This window comes from Gymnoscopelus braueri, assembly GCF_963280865.1.
Source record: "Gymnoscopelus braueri genome assembly, chromosome: 7".
Lineage (NCBI taxonomy): Eukaryota > Metazoa > Chordata > Actinopteri > Myctophiformes > Myctophidae > Gymnoscopelus > Gymnoscopelus braueri.
Window position 1 is genome coordinate 29,440,203 of NC_137608.1, and position 23,502 is coordinate 29,463,704.

At 45.6% G+C, this 23,502-nt stretch overlaps 1 protein-coding gene across 1 annotated transcript in view; it reads right to left on the reverse strand.

Annotated features, from left to right (window-relative positions):
* Nucleotides 1-8,774: 8,774 nt before the first annotated feature.
* stpg2 (sperm-tail PG-rich repeat containing 2) overlaps nt 8,775-23,502 on the reverse strand; it is a gene marked incomplete at both ends in the record, with an annotated part of 84,236 nt that continues 69,508 nt past the window's right edge. Inside the window, one exon of the mRNA XM_080433561.1 lies at nt 8,775-8,954. Within this exon, the coding sequence (XP_080289687.1) occupies nt 8,775-8,954 (180 nt within the window). The remainder of the gene's footprint in view (nt 8,955-23,502) is intronic.

Genomic DNA, 23,502 nt, shown 5'->3' on the forward strand with positions numbered 1-23,502 from the left:
TTCTGAACAGGGGTACCGATCCTCTGTCCAGAGGCGAGACTTTTATTCAGATTGGTTTCCGCACCGGGGTCGCGGACCAGATCTGGACCTAGTTGCCGCGGAGGAGAACGCAGATTGCTCGCTGTTCCTCTCAATGAGAGAGCAGGCTCCGCTGGACCTGGACGCCCCGGCGCACGAATGGCCGGGGGGGCTGCCTTATGCGTGCCCTCCGCTGGAACTGATCCACTCCACTCCGGAACGGATCAGACTCCAAGGCTTGGTGGCGTTGCTGGTGGCTCCGGTATGGGGCTCCTGGAGATCGGGGAGATCTCCCCTCCTCTACGAGCAACCTTGGCCCCTCCCGCTACGCAGGGATTCGCGACAGCAGGCGAGGGGCGAAACCTTTCATCCCAGACCCGCAGAAATAGGAATTGTGGGTCTGGCCCGTGGAGGGAAAACTTGACTGCGACTGGTTTTCCACCTTGGTGGCTACCAGTGGGGTATCGTTCAGGTTCGACTCGCTCAAAATAACTAGTTCCTTGCCGTGAATGTGAACGAGTTCGTTCTTTTTCTGGGACAGTTACGTTCGCACTATAGTGCATGCCCCCATCCCCTTCCCCCGCTATAGGACGGGAGGTTGGGCTGTACGTGCGTCGTGCGACGTAGAAAACAAAAACGCTCCCACGAGGGCGTTTTTACACTAGACGTGAACGAGTCAATTGAACTATTCATTGCCGTGAACGTGGACAAAGTCGTTCGTTCGCTGAAATGACTGTTTTTCCACCACTAGCGGATACTATTCAGGCCGCTAGGGCACACTCCACTAGGTCTCTCTACGGGACAAAGTAGGGCGTGTGCGAGGAATGGTATCTGGGACGGTCCCCGGCTGTGCGTGGTTCCGCTCCAGGTTTCGGTCGCAGACGTCCTGATCTTACTACAGGATATGTAGGATCTGGGAAACGTTTTCTCCACGATCGAAGGGTACCTGGCGGCTATCTCAGTGAGCCACGGTTGGCTTCGAGGGGAAAACCGCGTAAAACAGCCCCTTGTGGGCCAGTTCATGAAGTGCGCTGCATGCACATCCTGTCTCAAGGTCCCTGTTCGCCGCGTTGGGACTTGGTCCTGGTGCTCGACTCACTCTCTCGTCCTCCTTTTGAGCCGTTGAAGACGGAGGAACCAAAGTTCCTCACGTTCAAAATGGTACTCCTGGTTGCGCTGTTGACAGCGGAACGGGTGAGCGATATTCGTGCCCTCTCGGTGACTCCAGAGTGCATGAGGTTCGCGGGGGGTGACGGTAGGGTTGTCTTCAAACCCAACCCGGCGTTTGTCCCCAAGACTACCTAGCAGTGGTTAAAGCCTACTGAGGTGGTGGCTTTTCACCTGCCTCCGGTTGCCCGGAGGAGGATCGGAGGCTGCACTGTCTCTGGCCAGTGAAGGCCCTGGGGGTGTATGTCCGGAGGACTGTGGCCCAGAACCGACCCAGCCGGTTGTTCGTTTCTTTGGGGCCCCGGTCACGGGGAAGGCGGTGGCTTAGTCAACGCCTTCCCGGTGGATTTTTGGATGCTATTCGCCTGGCATACACTAGTAGCGGAGCCCCAGTGCCTGACGGCCTGAGAGCGCACTCTACTAGGGGTGTGTCGACGTCCTGGGCCCTCTGCAGAGGTGTGTTTTTCAGGACGCCTACACGGCAGCAAGTTAGTCGTCTACCTCGACTTTCGCTGCTCTCTTTGGCCTGGACGTGGCAGCGCCCTCCATGGCGCACGCAGTCCTGGGCGCGGTTTCCACCTGACGGTGGGGTAGATGCATGGAACAGACGTAAGGTCGGTTCATGCCCTTGTGCCTCCTAGGGGGTGTTGACGTCCTGGGCCCTCTGCAGAGGCGTGTCTTTCAGGACGTCTACATGACAGCGAGTTGGTAGTCTCCTTGACTTTCGCTGTTTTTCTAGCCTGGACGTGGCGGCGTCTTCCTCGGCGCTCGCAGTCCTGGGTGTGGCATCCACCTGAAGGTGGGTAGGGGCATAGAACGGATGTAGGATCTGTTCATGCCCTTGTGCTTAGTATGTCATAGGCCGAAGTCCGGGCCTTAGGTCAGTAAGGCGGACTTCGGTCTGTTAGGGCCCTCCACTAAGATGGACAGGCTGTGCATGTTTTTTAGATCTTAGGGCTGACAATGGGTTGTCAGGGCCCTACTTTCCTGATCCTTGCCTCAGACCCGGTGGGTCTGATGGCGTCTGGGTGCTGAGGGCCACGCCCCTGGGGGGGCGGGGCCCTGGCGCCCGGTACTGGGGCAGGTATTGTGGTATCTCGATTTGTAGATACATTCCGGGGGTTTATATCTCCCATATGTGAACAACGAGAGAGCAATGTAGCAAAACTAAGGGTTACTTCCGTAACCCCGGTTTTGTAAATTGCGAACGAGTTGTTCACAGAAACACCCTTCTTTTTGCTTCACCGTAGGCAGAAGGAAGCTGGTGTATCAAGAGAACGACTTCCGCATTCCGGTCTCCTATAATACCTTCGGGAGGGGATTACCGGAAAGCGACGGAAGACCCATCGGGCCAAAAAGGGTTTGGCCCTGAGGGAGTGAATGTGAAGCTTCTATATCATCGCCAGAGGGCGCTGTTTCCCATATGTGAACAACTCGTTCGCAATTTACAAAACCGGGGTTATGGAAGTAACCCTTAGTTTCTTGTGAATCCTTCGTACATGAAGAGTAGTGTGTGTGTGTGTGTGTGTGTGTGTGTGTGTGTGTGTGTGTGTGTGTGTGTGTGTGTGTGTGTGTGTGTGTGTGTGTGTGTGTGTGTGATGTGAGCATCTGTGCAGTTTTCCTGAATGGAATGGTTTGAAAAAAGTGTGTTTTGTTTTGATTCCTGCAATGAGAGGTCCCAAGGTACTGGCTGATGACCTGCCATATTTAAAAGTGTGACATATGTATTATACAGAATTGCTGTTTTAATATAATCTACATCTAAGGAGTCTTTTATTGTCACTGCTGCAGCACAGGTGAGGAATGCAGGATAGAATGAATGGATTTATTCCACAATGAATACCACTGCAGAGTAGCTTTGCTTAAATTGTAACCCTTTCTCTTGTCTTTTAACGGTATCTAAATGAAGCCTGGCTGACTGTTCTGCCCTTGTCAGCAGCTGTTAACCTCCTCATCGATTCCTCTGCACTACTGTACATCTCTTTTAATTAAAGACAGCCACTAATCTCGCTTTGCTACTGTACTCCCTCCTGTGTGTGTGTGTGTGTGTGTGTGTGTGTGTGTGTGTGTGTGTGTGTGTGTGTGTGTGTGTGTGTGTGTGCGCGCGCCTGCCTGCCTGCCTGCCTGCCTGCGTGCGTGCGTGCGTGCGTGCGTGCGTGCGTGCGTGCGTGCGTGTCATCTCTAGGTGATTATATCTAAGGCGAGGCATTACCACATGATTTGCATTTATCGACAGTGTGAGTGTTGAATTTGCAATGGAACAGTAAACTAACTTTGACCTCTGGTGAGTTTTGTCATTGATTGTATGTACTTACCCCTTGTACCAAAGAAAGCTATAATCAGTGACAAAGCAAATCAAATCACAACAACCTACGTAGCGCCTCTTTTTGCCTGTTTTTCATGGAAGCGGTGGCAAGGCAAATGGAAGTGGCTTTGGACCATGGGATCCTCAAACTCTCAAACCTGTCGGCAGTGTTCGGGCGGGAGCAGTAGGACGGAGGCGCTAAGTCCTCCCGGTGAGGGCTCCTTACTGGCAGCCAGTAAGGTACAACAACACACTACATCGTATACTTTGTTGTTTCGTACACCAACTGACAACACACAGAAATGTGTGTGGGCCTGTGGGGAGGAATTAATTGGCATAATGACTAAATTGGGTAGAAAAAGGGATTTTTTTTTTATATAACAAAGACAGCAATTAATTTTCATCCATGATTTGCCTAAAAGATTATAGACTAGAAAGCAGTAATGTTATAGATAACATAAGATAAGATAAACTTAATTGATCCTCATGTGAACATTTAGCTGTCAGCTAATTGTCAGCTTGAGCAGATGCCAGACACATACTGTACCTGTTCTTCATTTGTTAAAAAGACTCCCTGGCAAGTTTTTGTATTTATTTACCAATAAAAAACACCAATCAAAACTACCCTTTTCCTCACTTTCAATTATCAAACATCCTTTGGGACACCTTCAAGGCTCGCCAAAAGTAATTAGCTTTAATTACGACACAGTCCAGACTACAGAGTGCTCAAACACGCAAGGAGATTAAAATAGAAACCGCATCTTAATGCCTGCCCACAGACAATGACAACGGCCATTAGGAGAGGACAACACGAGGACAACGCAATATGTTCCTGGCCCATCTCTCTGTCAAGGTGCTTGGTGTTTAGGAGCAGCAAAAGGGGGCCAATTTGACCATCAATCACGTTTACACCGCTAGTCTGTTTGCATATTTCAAGCCTATAAACAACATGAATGATGTACCACGTAATGCACCATAATCGAGATTTATTCAATACGAGGTTCGGGGGGGGGGGGCTGGTGGGGCTGTAGGCGTGTGTGTGTGTGTGTGTGTGTGTGTGTGTGTGTGTGTGTGTGTGTGTGTGTGTGTGTGTGTGTGTGTGTGTGTGTGTGATTTATTTGATTTAATTAGATCACTGATGTAAAACAGCTCACAGGGAAGAAAAGGTAAAGACGAGTGCCAAGGGAGATATAAATAACATCAAGCCCCCCCATCTCTCTCTATCTCTCTCTCTCTCTCTCTCTCTCTCTCTCTCTCGCTCCCCCCCTCTCATTTTCTTTCAACGATCTCCTATCCCCCTCGCTTATTTTTTTTTTGTCTTTCTTTTTACTTTTCCCTTTTCCCCTCACTTCTTTTTGTTCCTCTACTCTCCTCTTCATCTCCTTCTCCTTCCTCCCTGCATCCACCTGGCTCCATCCATCCATCTTTCACTCTGCTCTTCTCCTATCCAACTATCTATCGATCGATCGATAGATATATCTATCTACATCTATTCTCTTTCTCTCTCTCTTCCTAGACACCCACGCTCTGCTATAGTGTATCCACTCTCAGTCTTGTCTCTGCAAACCCCTCTCCGCCTCTCCCCACCCACCCTCCCACCTTTATTCTCCTCCTCCCAGTTGAATAATGATAGGGGGTAAACACCTCATTAGGCTAAAAGGCCTGCAGGAACAATCAGAGCCATTCTGGACCTGTTACTCTGAAGCGCTTTGAACACAGCGAGGTGTATGAATGTGAGGAGACATTGCACAGACAGTGCTCTGCTTATTTTTCTCTTTGTCTCTCTCACCTTGTTTTATGGACTTCTAAGGACACACACATGTACCCTTCACACAGGCAATCGTCAAAGCAGTGGTTGAATTACAGCACACATACCGTGGCTTTTGGGGGAACACAATTTGTCGGGGGTAGGGTGTGGGAAAAACAATATTAAAATGTATTTCAATTCATGCAGTGAATATTTAGCCTGGGACAACAAAACAACAACAAAACAGAAACAAAACAGAAAACTATTAACCATCGCAAAACATTTTGGTTTCAAACCATAGGCCGTGAAATAAATATGGACAGCGTCACAGACCGTAAATGGAGCCTATTTCGCAGCGATATCAAATCGTCCATCTTTCTATTTCCGGTTGATATCCGGTCCGAAATGCAAACGGAAATTATTGGCTGAAACCGCAGCGAAGGCGGGTCTTCACTCGGTAGAATCAGTAGAAACCCTAGAAACATACCCTACTTTATCATTAATTTTTAAATAAATAGGACCATAATTTACCAAAACGCATATCATCCTGATTGAAAGAAGACTTTAAACTAGCAACTGGAAGCATATAGTATTTATGACAATTTTTATTAAGGTAATAAAATCAAGTGTAAAGTTCGGCCAAAAACCCATCCACTTCAATATAGCCTAATTGCTTCTGCAACCAGCAGGGGTGAAACAGCGGTGAAACAGCGGTGAAACAGCAGTGAAACAGCGGTGAAACAGCAGTGAAACAGCGGTGAAACAGCGGTGAAACAGCGGTGAAACAGCGAGACTACAGGTCATCCATTTGAACTGTCACACTTCCTATATAGCCTCAATTTACAAGCCGGAGGCTAGCCCCTTGTTTCAAACGTGTATCAATTATTATTGCATTACAGCATCATCTTTTAGTCATCTCATCTCCTGCAGAAATATTGAATAAATTGATTGAAGAGAAAGGTTTTGAAACATAAAAGCTGGATAAGAGAAACATCCCTCGTTCTCTCCCCCCAACAATTTTGTTAATTCTCTCTTCATCACATTCCTTCCGTTGTGTGTCCTTTTTTTCTGTTATCTCTATCATGTCTTCATACTTCAGAATCAGACGACTTTATTTATCCCAAAGGGCAATTAATTTTGCAGCATACCCAGTACAGACATGACAGAAAAGACAGAAAACTCAAACTGTTCTCCACGGGGCTTTGTTTCTCCCCCATCTTACACTCTCAGTTAAAGTCACACTCTGGATTTTACTATTCTCTCTCTCTCTCTCTCTCTCTCTCTCTCTCTCTCTCTCTCTCTCTCTCTCTCGCTCTTTATCTCTCTCTTTCCCCTGCTACATCTGTTGCAGGGCAGCAGAGCATTGTACAGTTAATATTTCATGCTGTAGTCAGACAGACCCAGTCTGTAAAAAATGTTTATAACTTGCGCTGCCTTGTCCATGCTCTGTTAGAGCCAGGTCTTACAGACAAAATGACGCCCTACACATCGCACCTGGAATGGGACCAATTGCGTGTGTGCATGCGTGTGTTGCTTTAAACAGAGGGCGGAGCGAGTTTGATTAATGAGCAAAGCATATTAGCGTGCTACAGTCCTGGTACATAAGTTATGAGTCTTCTCTATGACTTTCACTCCTGTTCGGCTGGTATTTGGCACAAACATCCATAATGAATGACTTTATGATTCATGCATGCTAATGTGTCCCCGTGAATCTTTAGGAGCTCTAATATCACTTTATTGACCCATGCAATTCAAACTTTATTACGGACTCTGGGTCCAGACAGAGAAAAGACAGGACATAACATACAGTAACAACACAAGGACACACACTATAAAAAGACTAAAATACATACTATTCGTTCATGATAAGCGGAATACCTTTGCTTTGTTTAGGCTCAGTTAGCTGACATACATTTGTAGATTAAATTCCTCAACACAGCATGAAAGGTGGGAACACTTTTTTTGGGGGGGTAAAAGCTCTATATTCAGAAAGTAATAAATGGTAAATGTCATGGTGCATTTATATAGCGCTTTTATCCAAAGCGCTTTACATACAGTAGATGTGCATTACATTCACCCATTCACACACACATTCACACACCGATGGCGGAGGAAACCATGCAAGGCACCAACCTGCTCATCGGGAGCAATTAGGGGTTCAGTGTTTTGCTCAAGGACACTTCGACACTAACTCTGGGGGAGCCCGGAATCTAACTGGTAACCTCACGGTTCCCATCCGGCCGCTCTCCCTGAGCCACTGCCGCCCCATAATTCTTTCTATGAAGTGTTTGTTCAGTAACAGGGGGTGTCCCTGTCTCTCCAGCTCTTTAATAAACAGAAAATAAATGTTCAGGTGGCTTGCCAATTTCATCCAATTAGAAGGGAGTACCTATTTATTAGCTTCAATTTTATAGCGTTCCAGTTTAAAATTTGTCTGCTCACGTCTTTGTGTCATCACTCCCAATTTCAAACGTTTGTATCCTGTATGAGTTCTATGTCCTGCTACATAAGATGCCGTTAACCTGAGAATAAGAACATTACATCTTCAAGCACCTTAAGCACCTTAAGGACAATGGTAAAAACTGTTTGCTTCTTATATTCCCCCTTCTTTTTTTTCTTATTATACCTGTTGTTGTGTATGTATGTTTGTTATTTTTTAAAATAACTATAAGAAATGCTACTACAATGTCAAGAGCCATAACAAAAATTGATTGTACTCGAAATCTCGAATGTACCGGTACGCAAGACAGACTAGAACAATAAAGACCACCTTGTAACCTTTTTCTAAGGATTCTAACCCGGGTCTCCTGTGGGGAAAGGGACCCTAAGGCCAAACATTGTATCCACTAGCCTGAAGGGGAATCCCCCTTGGTTAGGGGAGATATTAGGCTTTTTCTTCAGGCAGAGGCTCTGAGCTTCTCTGCATATATATGACATAAGTGTAAAGTCGATCGGTCGGACGGTTCTCAAGATATGCGAAGGACAGATTCAGGAAATGAACAAAACAGAACCTGTGTTCCAATGGATCCAATGCAGTTATTATTTAGTCACAAACTCATTTTAGTCACAGTCATTTTATCCTCTCAGGTGAACTTATGTGCAGTTTGTTATTAATTTGCCTTTTGTGCCTATAAAATACACAAAAACCCTTTGCATAGACAGAAATGTACAGGTGAATGCATTGCTAAATGTCATGACAGTTCATTCATATAAAAAAATATATTTAGAGAAAATGCTACATGGTTCAGCTCAATTTCCCGGTGCTCTGCTTGGTTAATTCTAAAGGCTAACAATCTGACCACGGGTCAGCTCAGTCAGTTAATAAGCTAGCTTCCAGCACAATTCAATAATATTCAATCATTGAAAATAGGGCCACTCTCTATCAATTATACATTCAACAGAAATGGATATAACCATAAATATTGATGAACAAAAAACTGAACAGCCTAAGAAATGTATTGAAATGGAATGAAATGTTATTTTGCCCTTCTAACCTATTCACCCCTCACCTTTGAACGCTGACCCCTGGGGGGGCGGCTAGGAAGTGCCGACCGTGGTGAAGGGGTTGTGAGGGACACGGCCGCCTCCGGTGGTGACCTTGGGGTCTGGTATGTGGTGACCATGGGGGACAGAGGAGGAACAGCGGGAGACCAGAGGGTTGTTTAGCGTAACGTTGAAGGTGCCCTTCAGCACGGTATCCATGACGCCTGGACTCAGCTGGAGAAAGACAAACAGCCAGGGTGAAAAATGACAAATTTGATGTCATGTATATGTGAAGTGCATGGATATGTATATGCACGCACACACACACACACACACACACACACACACACGGAGTACACACAAGTGCACGTGCATGAACATAAACCCACACATACACACATATTGAACACATTCCTTCAGGTTTCGTAGTTGTGCACCGGAATTACTGCAAAATTCAATCAGTCCTAAAGATTTGTGTGAAGGTTTATGATTCTGTCTAATCAGTGCAATGGTGTTGTAATTGTAGAAGACTGTGTTCTTCCCTCTGTAGGATTGATTTGCTACTTGGGGAAGGGAGCTGCTGGGAGGTTCTGGCTTTTGATTTATGATTTGTTGTGATATTTATAAAATAATTAATATATATGAAATGGAACAAGGGTTTAAATAAACAGTACTTGTACTAGTGACTAATTATCGCGTGTCGCTGTATAAAACGGTCCAATCAAACCTTACACAAACTGTGTATTCACCATCATGTTCCTGCATTTTTCAAAATACCTGCCCTTGTTTATTTAAACAATTTCACAATGTCTTGCGCAAAGGTGTTGACAATTAGTAATTTCGGGGGAGGGGATGCATTAAAGTTGATGAAAGAAGACATGTCACAACTTGGATTTTATTTGTTAGGTCAGCTGGCACTGACAGAGAGAGAGAGAGAGAGAGAGAGAGAGAGAGAGAGAGAGAGAGAGAGAGAGAGAGAGAGAGAGAGAGAGAGAGAGGGGAGAGAGAGAGAGAGAGAGAGAGTGAGAGAGAGAGAGAGAGAGAGAGAGAGAGAGAAATGGGAGCTTATCAAAGAGCAGCACACTTACCGCATAAGAGATGGTATAAGGAAAGGTGCTGTAGTATGCATATGCTAGTGCTACACATGTACAAATTCCTCTCAAATGTCTTTTTCTATTTTTCTCTCATTTCCATATATGCATGTACACACACGCACGCATGCACAGCACATACGCACGCACTCACACACACACTCATAAGTAAACATGACATATGCTACACCAGAAACACACTCTGATCTGTATTCAAGAGAAAGAAGGCATGAGGGTTAAGTGCAGTTGAGTCTACACATGTACTACTACACACACACACACACACACACACACACACACACACACACACACACACACACACACACACACACACACACACACACACTATCTCTCTGTCTCTCTCACTCTCTGCATGTCCCAGGTCTTGAGAGGGGCAGCAAAACGCCAACGGCACAAAAAGAGGAAATCCTGCATGAGCTTCAAAGTCTGACCTCAAAATCACCTCCCTCACACAAACCTGCACACGAACACACGCTAACATGTGCACATACACACACACAAACACACAAACACACACACACACACACAAACAAACAAACAAACAAACACACACAGACATTCAGCATTCTAAAGACATTCACATTGCTACACACTCAATAGTGCATAAAAATACAAACCACACGCACGCGCGCGAACACACACACACACACACACACACACACACACACACACACACACACACACACACACACACACACACCAGAGAAATCCTCACGTCGCTGTCAGGCAGAAACCTTGTATGTCCAAAAGCGTAACTTTTCAGGAAATAGAAAAAATTGTTGTAGTTATTATTTAGTCACAAGCTCTTGTTAATACTTCTCACTGGTTAAGTATTTATAAAACCCACAGACAGACTTAACCACTTTCAACCTCCCTATTTTGGGTATGTTTTTATAGGCGAACGTTTACAAACAATCGCGTTTTTCAGCATTTACGACCAAGTCATACGACCAAGTATAAAATAGGGAATTTATATGAAAAAACATAAAAATATGAAATATGGAGATACAAGGTTTCTGACCAACAGCCATGATATGTTTTCTCTCCCTTCCCCACACCCCCCCCCCTCCCCCCCCCACCCCTCCATCGGTATGCAGAAGATGGCAGATCTAGGATTTAGACACACTGGCTAGGCCGGCTCAGATCTCAGCATTGATCCTGCTGGGAAAGAGGTTGTGGGTTCATCGCCAGGTCGTCCTTGGGGTTGCCCAAGAGGCGCAGGGTGGATGGGGAGTCCCCTTGGAAATAATGATGCCATCGGCATGGCAATGATGAAGGAGATTATGGGATGTTTCATAAGGTCAATGGGTTAAGACTGAGGAGTCAGGGCGAGCAGGGGGTCACCGTGTGTGCAACTGTGTGCATGTAATGCATGTGTGTGTGTATCCCTTATGCATGTGTGCATGTGCGCACACAAAGCATGCAAACAATTTCCAGCAATACACGTTCACATTGCATACACAGAACAGCAATCTCCATTCAATATGTGAGTGATCACAACTCATGCATGAGCACATGCCCACACATATACAAAGGAAAAAGGTAATTGATTCAGGGGCCGTGTCCTCAGAAAGCGTTCTGAGCTGCCAGCGCCTTTCTGTCATGCATTTCTGGTAAAGGTGTGCTGGAGAGCTCCTCTTCCTAGTGCCGAGCATCTCGTTTTGGCATCCAGCATTATTTGGCGGAATGCTATGGGCGCCTCAAGCAGAAAATAGTTTTACTTTTGGAGAGGAGCACCCACAATCACTGAGCAGGGCCTCTCACTCAGTGCATGTCAAGCACTCTGGAGCTCCGTCGCACAGAAAAAGGCAAAAAAAAACTGTGAGGGAGCTGAAGAACACCCCCTCACTGAAAAACAGACATGTATATTGACTGTTGTGATTGACAAAACATGCTAATACAATACATGATGTTTATTTTGGTTATTGGGTTATGTTGTGCCATTGTGGGCATCCTATTAATCAACCTCTCTTTGAGGTCTACTTCCTGGAGGCAGGGGTTTCAGGGGAGTGCACATACAGTACAGGAGGCAGATTCAAGACTCCAGCTGAAGTCCATCAGCTTGTTAAGCCTGGCAATTACCTTGTCATACTGAACCAAAGGGCCACGGAAGAGAGAGGGGTGTAGTTGGAGGGTTTTGTTAGTTTGGTATTTTAGTATTTAGTGCTGTATTTCTTCAGTTGATTAGACATTAGTTTTTACCTGTCGCTAAGTGGGTACTGAGTGTATGTAGTAGTTCAAGAACCTGATACTGTATTTGTTTTATCTGCCAGCCTGAGGTCATGCTGTCATAAGTAATGTTTGTAAATGCTGTTGGTTTATCAGTAAATTGCACAACTTTGAAACCATCTCTGCCTGGCTCGTCATTCTGCGCCTAGCTGTACATCTCAAACCTGCAATATTTGTATCTGTATTGAATGTTCATTAACGTGCACTGTCCCGTAAATAAACAAATAAAGTAAAGTATGTAGTGCTCACGAGTCATAAATATCATATGACAAAGAGGTCTGCGGCGTCCATCATTTTTGTTGTCGCCTATGGGTGACCCCACTCCCCATATTTAACTGTTGGTCAACCATGTGCCCCCCCCCCATCCCCCGAACCTACTCTGAATCCGCTCCTGCACACTTACATCTCCTTTCAACTGTTGCATTGTGCTACAACATGTCTTCCCTTTGATGACCATTGCTCTGCTATGTTTTATGTTCTCCTGCTCTATTTCTCTGCCTCTGTGTTAAATTAAGCTCAACTAGTGAGAAAGAAGGCTAATTTAGCTTCATTTCAGGCCTATCCAGAAGCAGGTAGCCTCTTTGTCCTTCGCATAATGGAAATGGTAAATGAACCCTCACTATGGTCTAATGCCATAGAAGAAGTAGAAGGCAGGCATCCCACACACAAACACGCATGCATGCACGCACACATGCACGCACACATGCACGCACACACTCGCGCGCACACACACACACACACACACACACACACACACACACACACACACACACACACACACACACACACACACACACACACACACACACACACACACACACACACACACACACACACAGAGGTGAATACTCAAACAGATAATCATGATATTACACAGTTGCTCGCTTCGGGGTGCAGGCCTAGAACATCAGACAGATTTATTTTGCCTGTTGAATTTAACAATCTCTTCCCTTATTGCCTCGTTCTCAGTGTCTTCTCCACTTCCTCTCCCTTTCTCTCTTCAGATTTAGCATTTTCCATGACAGGAAAATGGGCGGGACGAGGTAAAGAAAGTAGTGAATAGTCACTCTGAGGTCTGGAACCAGGCTACCCCCCCCCCCCACACACACACACACACACACACACACACACACACACACACACACACACACACACGCGCACAAAACTCGAACCATTTTTAGAAAGTGGCGTCTGTCAAGGATATTTGAACATTAACATTTAAAATGAAGATGTTCTTCTGCTTGGGGCTCCACCCTGCTTTAGGAATGGTTGCCTGCTAGACACCCTGTCTCCTAACAGAGACATTTGCATTCTTTTGTTTCACTTCACATGCTAAGGTGACAAATTAACAAGTCTGAGGATGAGCCGAGTGATTGGTGTCCATGTGGGCCAGGAGGTGCTGTGAGAATTGTTTGAAGTCACTTGTATAAAACCTGTAACCTTTCAGTGTGTTTGTTAGATTGACCGAGCAGTCATGACCAGAAGTGAGGAGGCAGAGGCAGGAAATATATAAAATCCACTTGGTGGGCCTTTATTCCAAAAAGTTACAGTGTTCATAATATACATCCTAACAATAAAATCATGTCCTCTGGGCACATGTTACTCTGACCAGCCCTACTTACAGACTGCATAGAAAGCAGCCTTTTATACTCCCCACCCTCAGGTGCTACCAACTACAGGGTTGCTCTATCATAATAATTTCCCATAAACCCCCCCGCATACCAACCCCAGCAATATACCTACTATGAAAACCACAATATGACATCACTTAACTGATCTAAATTAACTACCATCCCCAAACCCCACAATAACCCACAAACATAACTATATAACATTTTCCCCACCCCTGGCACAATCCTATCTGATGGAACCCTCCCGGAACTATAAAAGCAGCTGTTGTTTCCCCGGGGACTCTTTTAATGCTGCACCCTGGGAGTAGGAGACAGGAAAGGAAAGGTAAGTTGAGAAACATAGCAATAACATTTATTCTTAGAGCCCATAGCATAACTACTCTAACTCTGCTGTTTGTCTTTCACAGGTGACCCCTCCCCCGATGTCTGACTCTGGAACACACATACATGCCAACAGATAATAAAGATTATAATTATAATCCATTACTTGTCTCCTACTTATTTATCATGTGCAATATCATACCATGTATAACTGTGTGTCCCCCGCCATATACATGAACATATCCCAAAGTCCTGTAACGTAACGGAGATTAAGAGGACCTCCGTTACATTACCTTCCCCCTCTCCCCCCAGAAGCACAGTACCTCAACATTCGGACCTACGGGACAACCAGTCCGCTACCTGGTTGGACTTCCCTGGCCGGTACTTGACAGTAAAGTTGTAGGGTTGCAAAGAAAGGTACCATCCAGCAATGCGCATATTTGCATCCTTCATCTTATGTAACCATTGGAGTGCCCGATGATCTGTCTCCAAGATAAACTTGCGCCCCAGCAAGTAGTATCTCAGCGTCTCAATAGACCACTTCATGGCCAGGCACTCCTTCTCAATTGTTGAGTACCGGGTCTCACGGTCCAGCAGCTTCCGACTGAGGAACAAAACCGGTTTCAGCTCCCCTTCCGCTTCCTGTAAAAGCACAGCCCCAAGGCCCACCCCCGAGGCATCTGTCTGAAGGGTAAACTGCTGGTTAAAATCTGGACTGTGTAGAACGGACTCGGTACTGATTGCCTGTTTCAAGTCTCTGAAGGCTTTGTCACTTTCTTCAGTCCACCGGACCTTGGTTGGTGCAGAGTCTTTAGTTAGGTCTGTCAAGACAGCAGCTCGCTCTGATATGTGCGGTATGAATTTGCGATACCAACCAATTAGCCCCAGATAGGACCTTAGTCTCCTCTTCGTGGTTGGGATAGGATAAGATGAAATAGCCTCCACCTTACTCACTTGAGGTCGGATGACTCCGCCCCCAATGACGTAACCTAGGTACTCCACTTCCCTTTTCCCCAATACGCACTTACGGGGGTTGATTGTCAGCCCAGCAGCCCTGATCCGATGGAGGACCTGTTGTAGGTGGGCCAGATGTTCTTCCCAGGTTTGGCTAAAGACCACCACATCGTCAAGGTAGGCTGCAGAGAATCCAGAGACATCTCGCAGGACCTGGTCCATAAGCCTCTGGAATGTTGCAGGGGCACCATGCAGGCCAAATGGCATAACTCGAAACTGGAACAGACCAGAAGGTGTTGTAAAGGCAGTCAGTGATTTGGCTTCTGGTGCTAAGGCCACCTGCCAATACCCTTTACTCAGGTCCAATGTACTGATAAACTTTGCCTTACCCACCCTCTCTAGCAGTTCATCAATTCTGGGCATCGGGTATGAATCAAACTTAGAAATGGAGTTTAGGTGCCTGAAGTCAATGCAGAATCTTAAAGAGCCGTCCTTCTTCGGCACCAGGACCACAGGGCTGCACCACTCACTGTTCGATTCTTCAATGATTTTCATCTCCAACATCATCTGTATCTCTTGCTGCAAGGCTGGCACTAACCGCTCTGGGATACGGTAGCTTCTCTTCCGGCTGGGTGCCACCTTTTCAAGGTAGATGTTGTGGTGGACTAGATTGGTGAACCCTGGTCGCTCTTGGAACAGCCGAGGATCTAGGAGAGCTTTCATCTCCTCCTGCTGTGGGGTTGTGAGATGAGTCACATCCACTGGGCTGGGTTCTGCTGTGCTGGTCGGGAACACCAGCTCCTCCACTTCCTCCACCACCGCAGGTCGGATGAGGAACTGTTGTACAACTGGCTCTGGATCTGGATGGACATGGAATTCTTTTAACAGGTTAATGTGAAAGTTTTGATGTTTTTTCACTCTGTCTGGCATATAGATTTCATAGGTGACCTTACCGATCTGTTTGGTGACTTCATAAGGCCCCTGCCATTTTGCCAGCAGCTTACTTTCACATGACGGTAGCAACAGCAGTACTTTCTGTCCTGGTTGTAAGACCCTTTCCCTGGCATTCTTGTCATACCACGTTTTCTGTCTCTCTTGAGCAGTGACCATGTTCTCTTTTGCCAGAGCAGCCATCTTCTCCAGTCTTTCCCTCATCTTCACCACGTATGAAACAACATCCTCCCCTGGCCCCTTTGGCTCCTCCCAGTAGTCCCTCAACAGGTCCAGGGGCCCCCTCACCTGCCGTCCATAAAGCAGTTCAAAAGGGGAGAACCCAGTAGAAGCTTGTGGCACCTCACGGTAGGCAAAAAGAAGGTATGGCAACCACTGGTCCCAGTCGGAGCCTGTTTGAGACACAAACTTGCGCAGCATATCCTTTAGGGTCTGGTTGTACCGCTCAACAAGCCCGTCCGTTTGGGGATGATAGGGGGTGGTTTTAATCCCTTTTACACCTAACAGCTGATACACTTGTTGCAATAATTTAGACAAGAAATTAGTTCCACAGTCAGTGAGGATCTCTCTGGCTACTCCTACCCTGGAGAACAACTGTAATAGGCAATTTGCCACGTGTCTGGCTTTGACTGACCTCAGGGGAAATGCCTCTGGGTAACGAGTGGCATAGTCACAAATAACTAAAATGAAACGGTTACCTGAGGCGCTCCTTTCTAAAGGTCCTACTACATCCATGCCTATCCTTTCAAAGGGCGTTTCAATAATGGGCAATGGCTGTAAGGAGGCCTTCGCTACTCTCCTCCTTGAGGTAATCTGACATGTGTCACATGAGCTGCAAAAGTGTGAAAGTTGGGTGTACATACCTGGCCATGCAAATCGGCTACTGATTCTGCGCAATGTTTTGTAAAACCCCATATGCCCAAGGCCCAAGGAACTGAATCTCCATGACTGTATGCCTGAGGGACTGGGGTAATGCTAAGGCCTCACTACTGCCCTGACACTGGTACAGAATGCCTTTCTTAATTACGTAGGTCGCTCCCTCCAAACAGCCTACCCTTGCCTGTTTGCGCCCCTCAACCTCTGATACTTTCTGAAACCATAACTTCAGTGTAGGATCCTGTCGCTGCAGTACACCTACATCAGGGGGAATGTCCATGTCTAAGGGGTGGTCGGGTTTGGGCAACTCTGCGCTTTCCCTAGGGGTACCCAAAAATTTTTCCCTTCGCTTTTGGGTCTTGGACCGTAGTGGCTTCTCTGGACCTGCCTTCAGCTCAGCGTCATAAAACGGTAGTTCCCTGAGGGCCTCCCTTGCACTCTGCGCCCTAGTGGCCACATTACAGGACTTTGATATGGTCCCTGAATCCTCCTCCAACTCGACCTTACAGAGCACTGACTCCTGGGCCACTTCTACTGCAGACACAGTTTCAATGGGAGTAAAAGACTTGTGACTAGACAGGCTATTTTGTGGCTCTGTGGGTTGTAAAAAATCTAATAAAGTGGGAACATCAAGTCCTAAAATGACCGGATATGGGAGCTTGGGTGCTAGTGCCACTGAAAGAAGAAATGTCTGCCCTTCCACTGTCAAATAGACCTCAGCAGTGGGGTAGGCCTTTACGTCTCCATGGATACAGCTAATGTTAGCCCTGTCATCAGTCCACTGTTCTCTGGGGACTAGGCTGGATCGCACTACAGTCTGAAAACTGCCTGAATCTACAAGTGCGTTCTCCCGCTGACCATTTATAAGCACTGACACCATACGACCTCTTTCCTGACTGACAGCAGTTAACCCAGTAGGTCTAGGAACAGAGCAGTGAAGAGAAGTTTTATTCTGTCTAGCAACAGGACATGAGTACTGGGTGTGGCCTAACTCATCACATTGATAGCACCTCAGCTCTGGCCTATCTGGCTTTTTGGTATAGGTGGGTCTAAATGGGGGGTCCTGCCTATTGTTGGAGTTTCTACTCTGGGCCTGACCATGACCACCCCTCTCATCCCCATAGGACTTACTTTTCCAACCGGGGGGACCACTCTGGTTGGCGGCAAAGCTTTGGCGGCCCCTCCTGGCAGAGAGGAACACTTCCGCAAGGCGGGCAGCCTCATCAGCAGTCTTTGGATCATGCTCCCGAATCCACACTTCCATTTCTGGCTGCACCATTCTCAGGAACTGCTCAAGGATCAAAAGTTCAGCCATGTCTTTAATGGTGGTGGTTTCTATTCGGACCCACTTGTTAAACATGTCCTTCAGGCGGGCGTATAGCTCACAGGGTGTCTCACCCGACTGGATGTTCAAGGCACGAAATCTCTGTCGATAAGTTTCAGGGGTGATTTCATATTTGACAAGAATCGCCTTTCTCACCTTCTTGTAGTTTTCTGAGTCCGCCATGTCCATGAGCACGTATGCACTACGGGCCTTCCCCGTCAAGAGGGGGACCAGACGGACAGCCCACTCATCTGGAGGCCAACGGCAAACGCGCGCCATTCTTTCAAATGTGGTTAAAAACTGTTCTATGTCATCTCCGGGAGACAGTGGCAACAGTTTTGGGTCTCGATGTACAGGTGACCTGCGCCTGGGCCTCACCTCCAGATCATCATCACCCCCACCGTCATCATCGTCCATCGTTCCAAGTTCTAGCTCCTCGTCGTCCTCTCCTCTCATCTCCTGTACTCGGCCCTCAATCTGGCGAAACTGGAGCTCCAAATTTGTCCATCTCAACTCCTGGCGAGACAGTTCTTTGTCATGCTTCTGTTCTCTGGCTGCTTGAGTTTTCATGAAAGTTTTCATCATGCCAGACAGCTCCTCCAGCGTGTCCCCGGTGGGGACTGCCGTGGCCCCCTGGTCAGTTCCCGACATCACTTCTACGTTATCAGGCTCCTCCTGTTCCTCATTTCTTCTTCCTCCTCTCCTCATCTTCACCTCCTCACCAAGGTCAAAAAAAATAAAAAATCCCACTTCCGACACCACTTGTTAGATTGACCGAGCAGTCATGACCAGAAGTGAGGAGGCAGAGGCAGGAAATATATAAAATCCACTTGGTGGGCCTTTATTCCAAAAAGTTACAGTGTTCATAATATACATCCTAACAATAAAATCATGTCCTCTGGGCACATGTTACTCTGACCAGCCCTACTTACAGACTGCATAGAAAGCAGCCTTTTATACTCCCCACCCTCAGGTGCTACCAACTACAGGGTTGCTCTATCATAATAATTTCCCATAAACCCCCCCGCATACCAACCCCAGCAATATACCTACTATGAAAACCACAATATGACATCACTTAACTGATCTAAATTAACTACCATCCCCAAACCCCACAATAACCCACAAACATAACTATATAACATTTTCCCCACCCCTGGCACAATCCTATCTGATGGAACCCTCCCGGAACTATAAAAGCAGCTGTTGTTTCCCCGGGGACTCTTTTAATGCTGCACCCTGGGAGTAGGAGACAGGAAAGGAAAGGTAAGTTGAGAAACATAGCAATAACATTTATTCTTAGAGCCCATAGCATAACTACTCTAACTCTGCTGTTTGTCTTTCACAGGTGACCCCTCCCCCGATGTCTGACTCTGGAACACACATACATGCCAACAGATAATAAAGATTATAATTATAATCCATTACTTGTCTCCTACTTATTTATCATGTGCAATATCATACCATGTATAACTGTGTGTCCCCCGCCATATACATGAACATATCCCAAAGTCCTGTAACGTAACGGAGATTAAGAGGACCTCCGTTACAGTGTTCCTTGAGTTCAGACTGGCGGTTGCATACATTTCTTGTCCTGCTTAAATGTAAGTTTGAGGCTCCTTTTTGATATCAGAAATATATCACCAATTCTTCTAAAACTGTGAATTTGTCTGTGCCTTATTTTGTCTATTCTGTTTGACTGAGTTCCCATTCAGAGTCTGCCTAGACATTTGGAGGTCCTTTGCCGTTGCTTTTGGGCTTGGATTTTGCTGCGGCGCGGTGTTTGACTGTACAGTGGGGGGTAAGGACAATCTTTTACTGTTCAGTCAAGCACAAGCGGTAAATTCTGGTGAAATCTGTTTGGGTAGCTGGTATAAGGCAGACTGTGGTTCAGTGGTTTTGGAGTGTGTTGGTGATGTCTTTGTTTGTATTGTTTAGTGTTAATAGACATTCAGACTGAAGGATATAGTATATCGCTTCATATTGATAGAGAGGGTTAGGTTGTGGAGAAGTTCTGACTGTTGTAGTGTAAGCATTTTCATTAGGTAGGTTGATTCAGCGTTTTGCCTTTTTGTAGTCAGACGAAATACGCTTCTTAATGTAAGCCGACGTTGTTCAGTCTCCTGGTGTTTTTGTTTGTGGTGATGCAGTCTGTTCGTTTTTATTCTTTTACCTGCTGCTAATCAAGTAAGTAGATCAGGGAATTATTCATTAATTTTGCTGCATCTATACAAGTTGAATGGTCTAAGGGAGACGTAAGTTTTGCCTTCAGTAGCTACTATAGAAAGGGAGGTTTATCCTTGCCTAGGGTCCTTTTGCTAACAAAGCAATGAAAAGCGCTGAGTGAATGTTTGTTTGTTTGTGAGTCAAAGTACATTTGTCTTTATACTTTGTTGTGATATTTTGGAAGTTCTTTTCAGCAACACAGTGTTCTTTTAATTTTTCTTGAGGCTTGGTTTATGTCTGTTAGAGGAGGAATTTTTCAATTGCCTCCCATTTATGAACGAAACCTGCAAGAAGAAAGTCCCTTTTGTTGTCTGTAATAGAGATTGCCTTGATTTATATATACATATATTTTGGCAGAATTATTTGAGTTTTAATACTTTGAGTTTTAATACTTACTATAGTAAATTGAACAGCATTAATTAAATAAGACATTATATAAATAATATCGCCTAGGTTGAGTGCGTACAATAATAATAATAGTAGTAATAATATTAAATTGCATATTGAGAGCTTTAAATTTAACATGGGGGCAATACTTGCATATAAGAAGGAATATCAGGGTCCTGCAAGGATTGTGCATGACAAATTTGGAGTTAAAGGGGTTGCATTTCTGCCAAAATGGCATAAAAATTATGGTTTTCCTGAACATGGAAGCTTTAAACAGCCTGTGCTCCGATCTTTGAGGAAAAAGATGGCAAAAGAGTTTGGAGAAAAAATTGATAAAAGCAAAGGGTCTGCTTGTGCTAAATTAAATGCTAAATGGAATAAACAGCTCGATGGGTTAAAGCTATGGGAGGAGACGGCCAACTCTCGAAGGGGGGTGGGGACAAAGATGCACAAAGTTGATTGTCTAGTGACAGTAACCCCCCCTCACAGTCAGGGCTCACAGCTGGGAGCCCCACTCCTGGTGCCTACTCCAGCATTTCCAGAGAAGCTGCCGACACCCGGCGCTGCCGCTGAGTCTCAGCTGTTGGCGCCCCCATCATATAGTAATATAATGGACTAAATTCAAGAGAGTTCTAGATTCCCATCTAAATCCGTGAGCACAAGTGGCCTGATAGAAAGAAGCCATGTTTTTCCAGGATCTGTAGCACCTCTTGGTCAATATTCAAGCATTTCCAGATCTGGCTTATCATACCAGCCGCAGTTGTCACTGGTTGGAAGCAACATGCTTCTTCCAATGTTGGAATGCCCGGATGGCCAGGGGGGTATCCAGAGGGTTTATAGGCCTTGGAAAATAGCAGAACTTCAGGCAATAGTAAGTTCACTGCCAGACCCAAGGAGCAATGGTGTAACATTTGCCACTGCTTTTAAGAAAATGACAGCCCAATGTAGTCCGACTTCTGCAGAACTAGAGCACGTGTGTATTACTAAATTAGGTCTCCTTTGGGGGGAAGTAAAACCTGTGACGTGGAATTCGAACGCGACCTGGTCAGCTGATGGAGCGTCTCCTTATCAGACACAGTTAGCTGCCCTAGCCACTGCATTTGAGGATACATTTAAACCAGTAATTAACATGACAACGGTCTACTCATGTGTGCAGAAGCCAAATGAAACATTTGATGATTATTTCGCTAGGAAATTGCCTGTTTTTAATTCACACAGCGGTAATGCACAGACATTGCAGTAGATTCGTCATGGGAAAGACAGTTCATTCAAACTCTGGTGGATGGGCTCCTCCCTGAGGTGCGAGCAGTCTTTGTGAGACATTGCATTGCATGGCAAAGTGCCAGATTGAATGATGTGAAGAAATACTGTCTGCACGCGGACACGATAATACGAGAAGAAGAAATTCTTCAACTGAAAAAGTCAAAAGCCACGGGTGATAGACTGCTAATGGCTCAATTGGAATTCTATGCTCCAGATAATGGTGGTCCGGCTGATGTGACCACATTAGATGAGTGGTTATGTTGGAACTGTCATCAGCCTGGTCATTTTGCGAGAGAATGCGACGTTGACGCCTTGTAAGCCATTTTAAGAGTTTTTGCTCTCTGAGGGACGCCTCACGAGCAAAGATTGACCGTACTAAATTGAGATGTTTTTCCTTGTCTTAATATCTTGCTTAAAGTGTTCTTCTCCAGGTTTTGAACATAAGGAAAAGGTTATGTATATATGATGTGTTGATTGTTTTATAATGTCCCCAGTTTCCTTTAGGGTTGCAGAATTTAATGCGTGGGAGGCTGACTGTTATTTTGATGTGAATTCATATTGCTATGTTATGAGTGTTTATCTTGTGTCCTTCTGTGACTAACAACTAATTACTAATATTACTAATTCCTAAACTATTGGCATGCGCGTCGGAAAGTATTGTGTTGTAATTTCTTTGGTACGAGGAAGAGTGAAACTTTCTGGGCGTCCAAGCTGTGGGGGTAAGTATGTTTTAATTTTGTAACAGTTGAGTGAATTGTGCAGTTTCTGTTTCAACTTAGATTTCTATTAAATGTGTGTTTTTATCTAATGGTTTCTTCTCTCTTAGTAATATAAAGCTAGCCAGGGCTGCATCACTACATATGGTCCCAGTGAAGTTTATTATACCTGCAGAAAATGTTTGGCTTGTTTTACAAGTAGTGAGAATTTAAGGTGATAGGGTTAGTTGAGTGATGTTAACAATGCTATTTTAAGTTTTCTTTTAAGGTCCGTTGGAGTGCTTGCTCTGAGAGAAGGAGATTGGACGTACTGAATACTGGTTTGGCAACTTGTGTGGTATAGTATCGGTGGTTTGCTTTTGCACGTTAAGTGTTTTTTTCTAGGAAGTGAAATAATTTTCTATATTGTGTTCAACCATATGTGGGTTTTTTAAAAACATTGTTTTCTCTTTCCTTGCAGGTGGAGCAGATGGGTTAGGTGTGAAGTGTCCATTTCTGCCTGTGGTCTGGATGTTCGTGTCTGACTCCAAACAGCTACCTGCGTTCTCCCCCAAGGATGTGGATCCACTCTTCACAGAGCGCCGCGGACGTGGACGACCGTGAACCAGTGCTGGTGTGTTCTACAGCGTTTATTGGATGGCCAACGGGACATTCACTGGCTGGACCTGACCTTTTCGATGATTGCGAAGTTTTGCTCTACAATTGCTTTTTCCCTACTGCAAGAGTTGGCTGGAACAATGGACTAGGGGACCCATGATGGAGGAACTTTTCGGAGCTTATGTGTTTTTATTT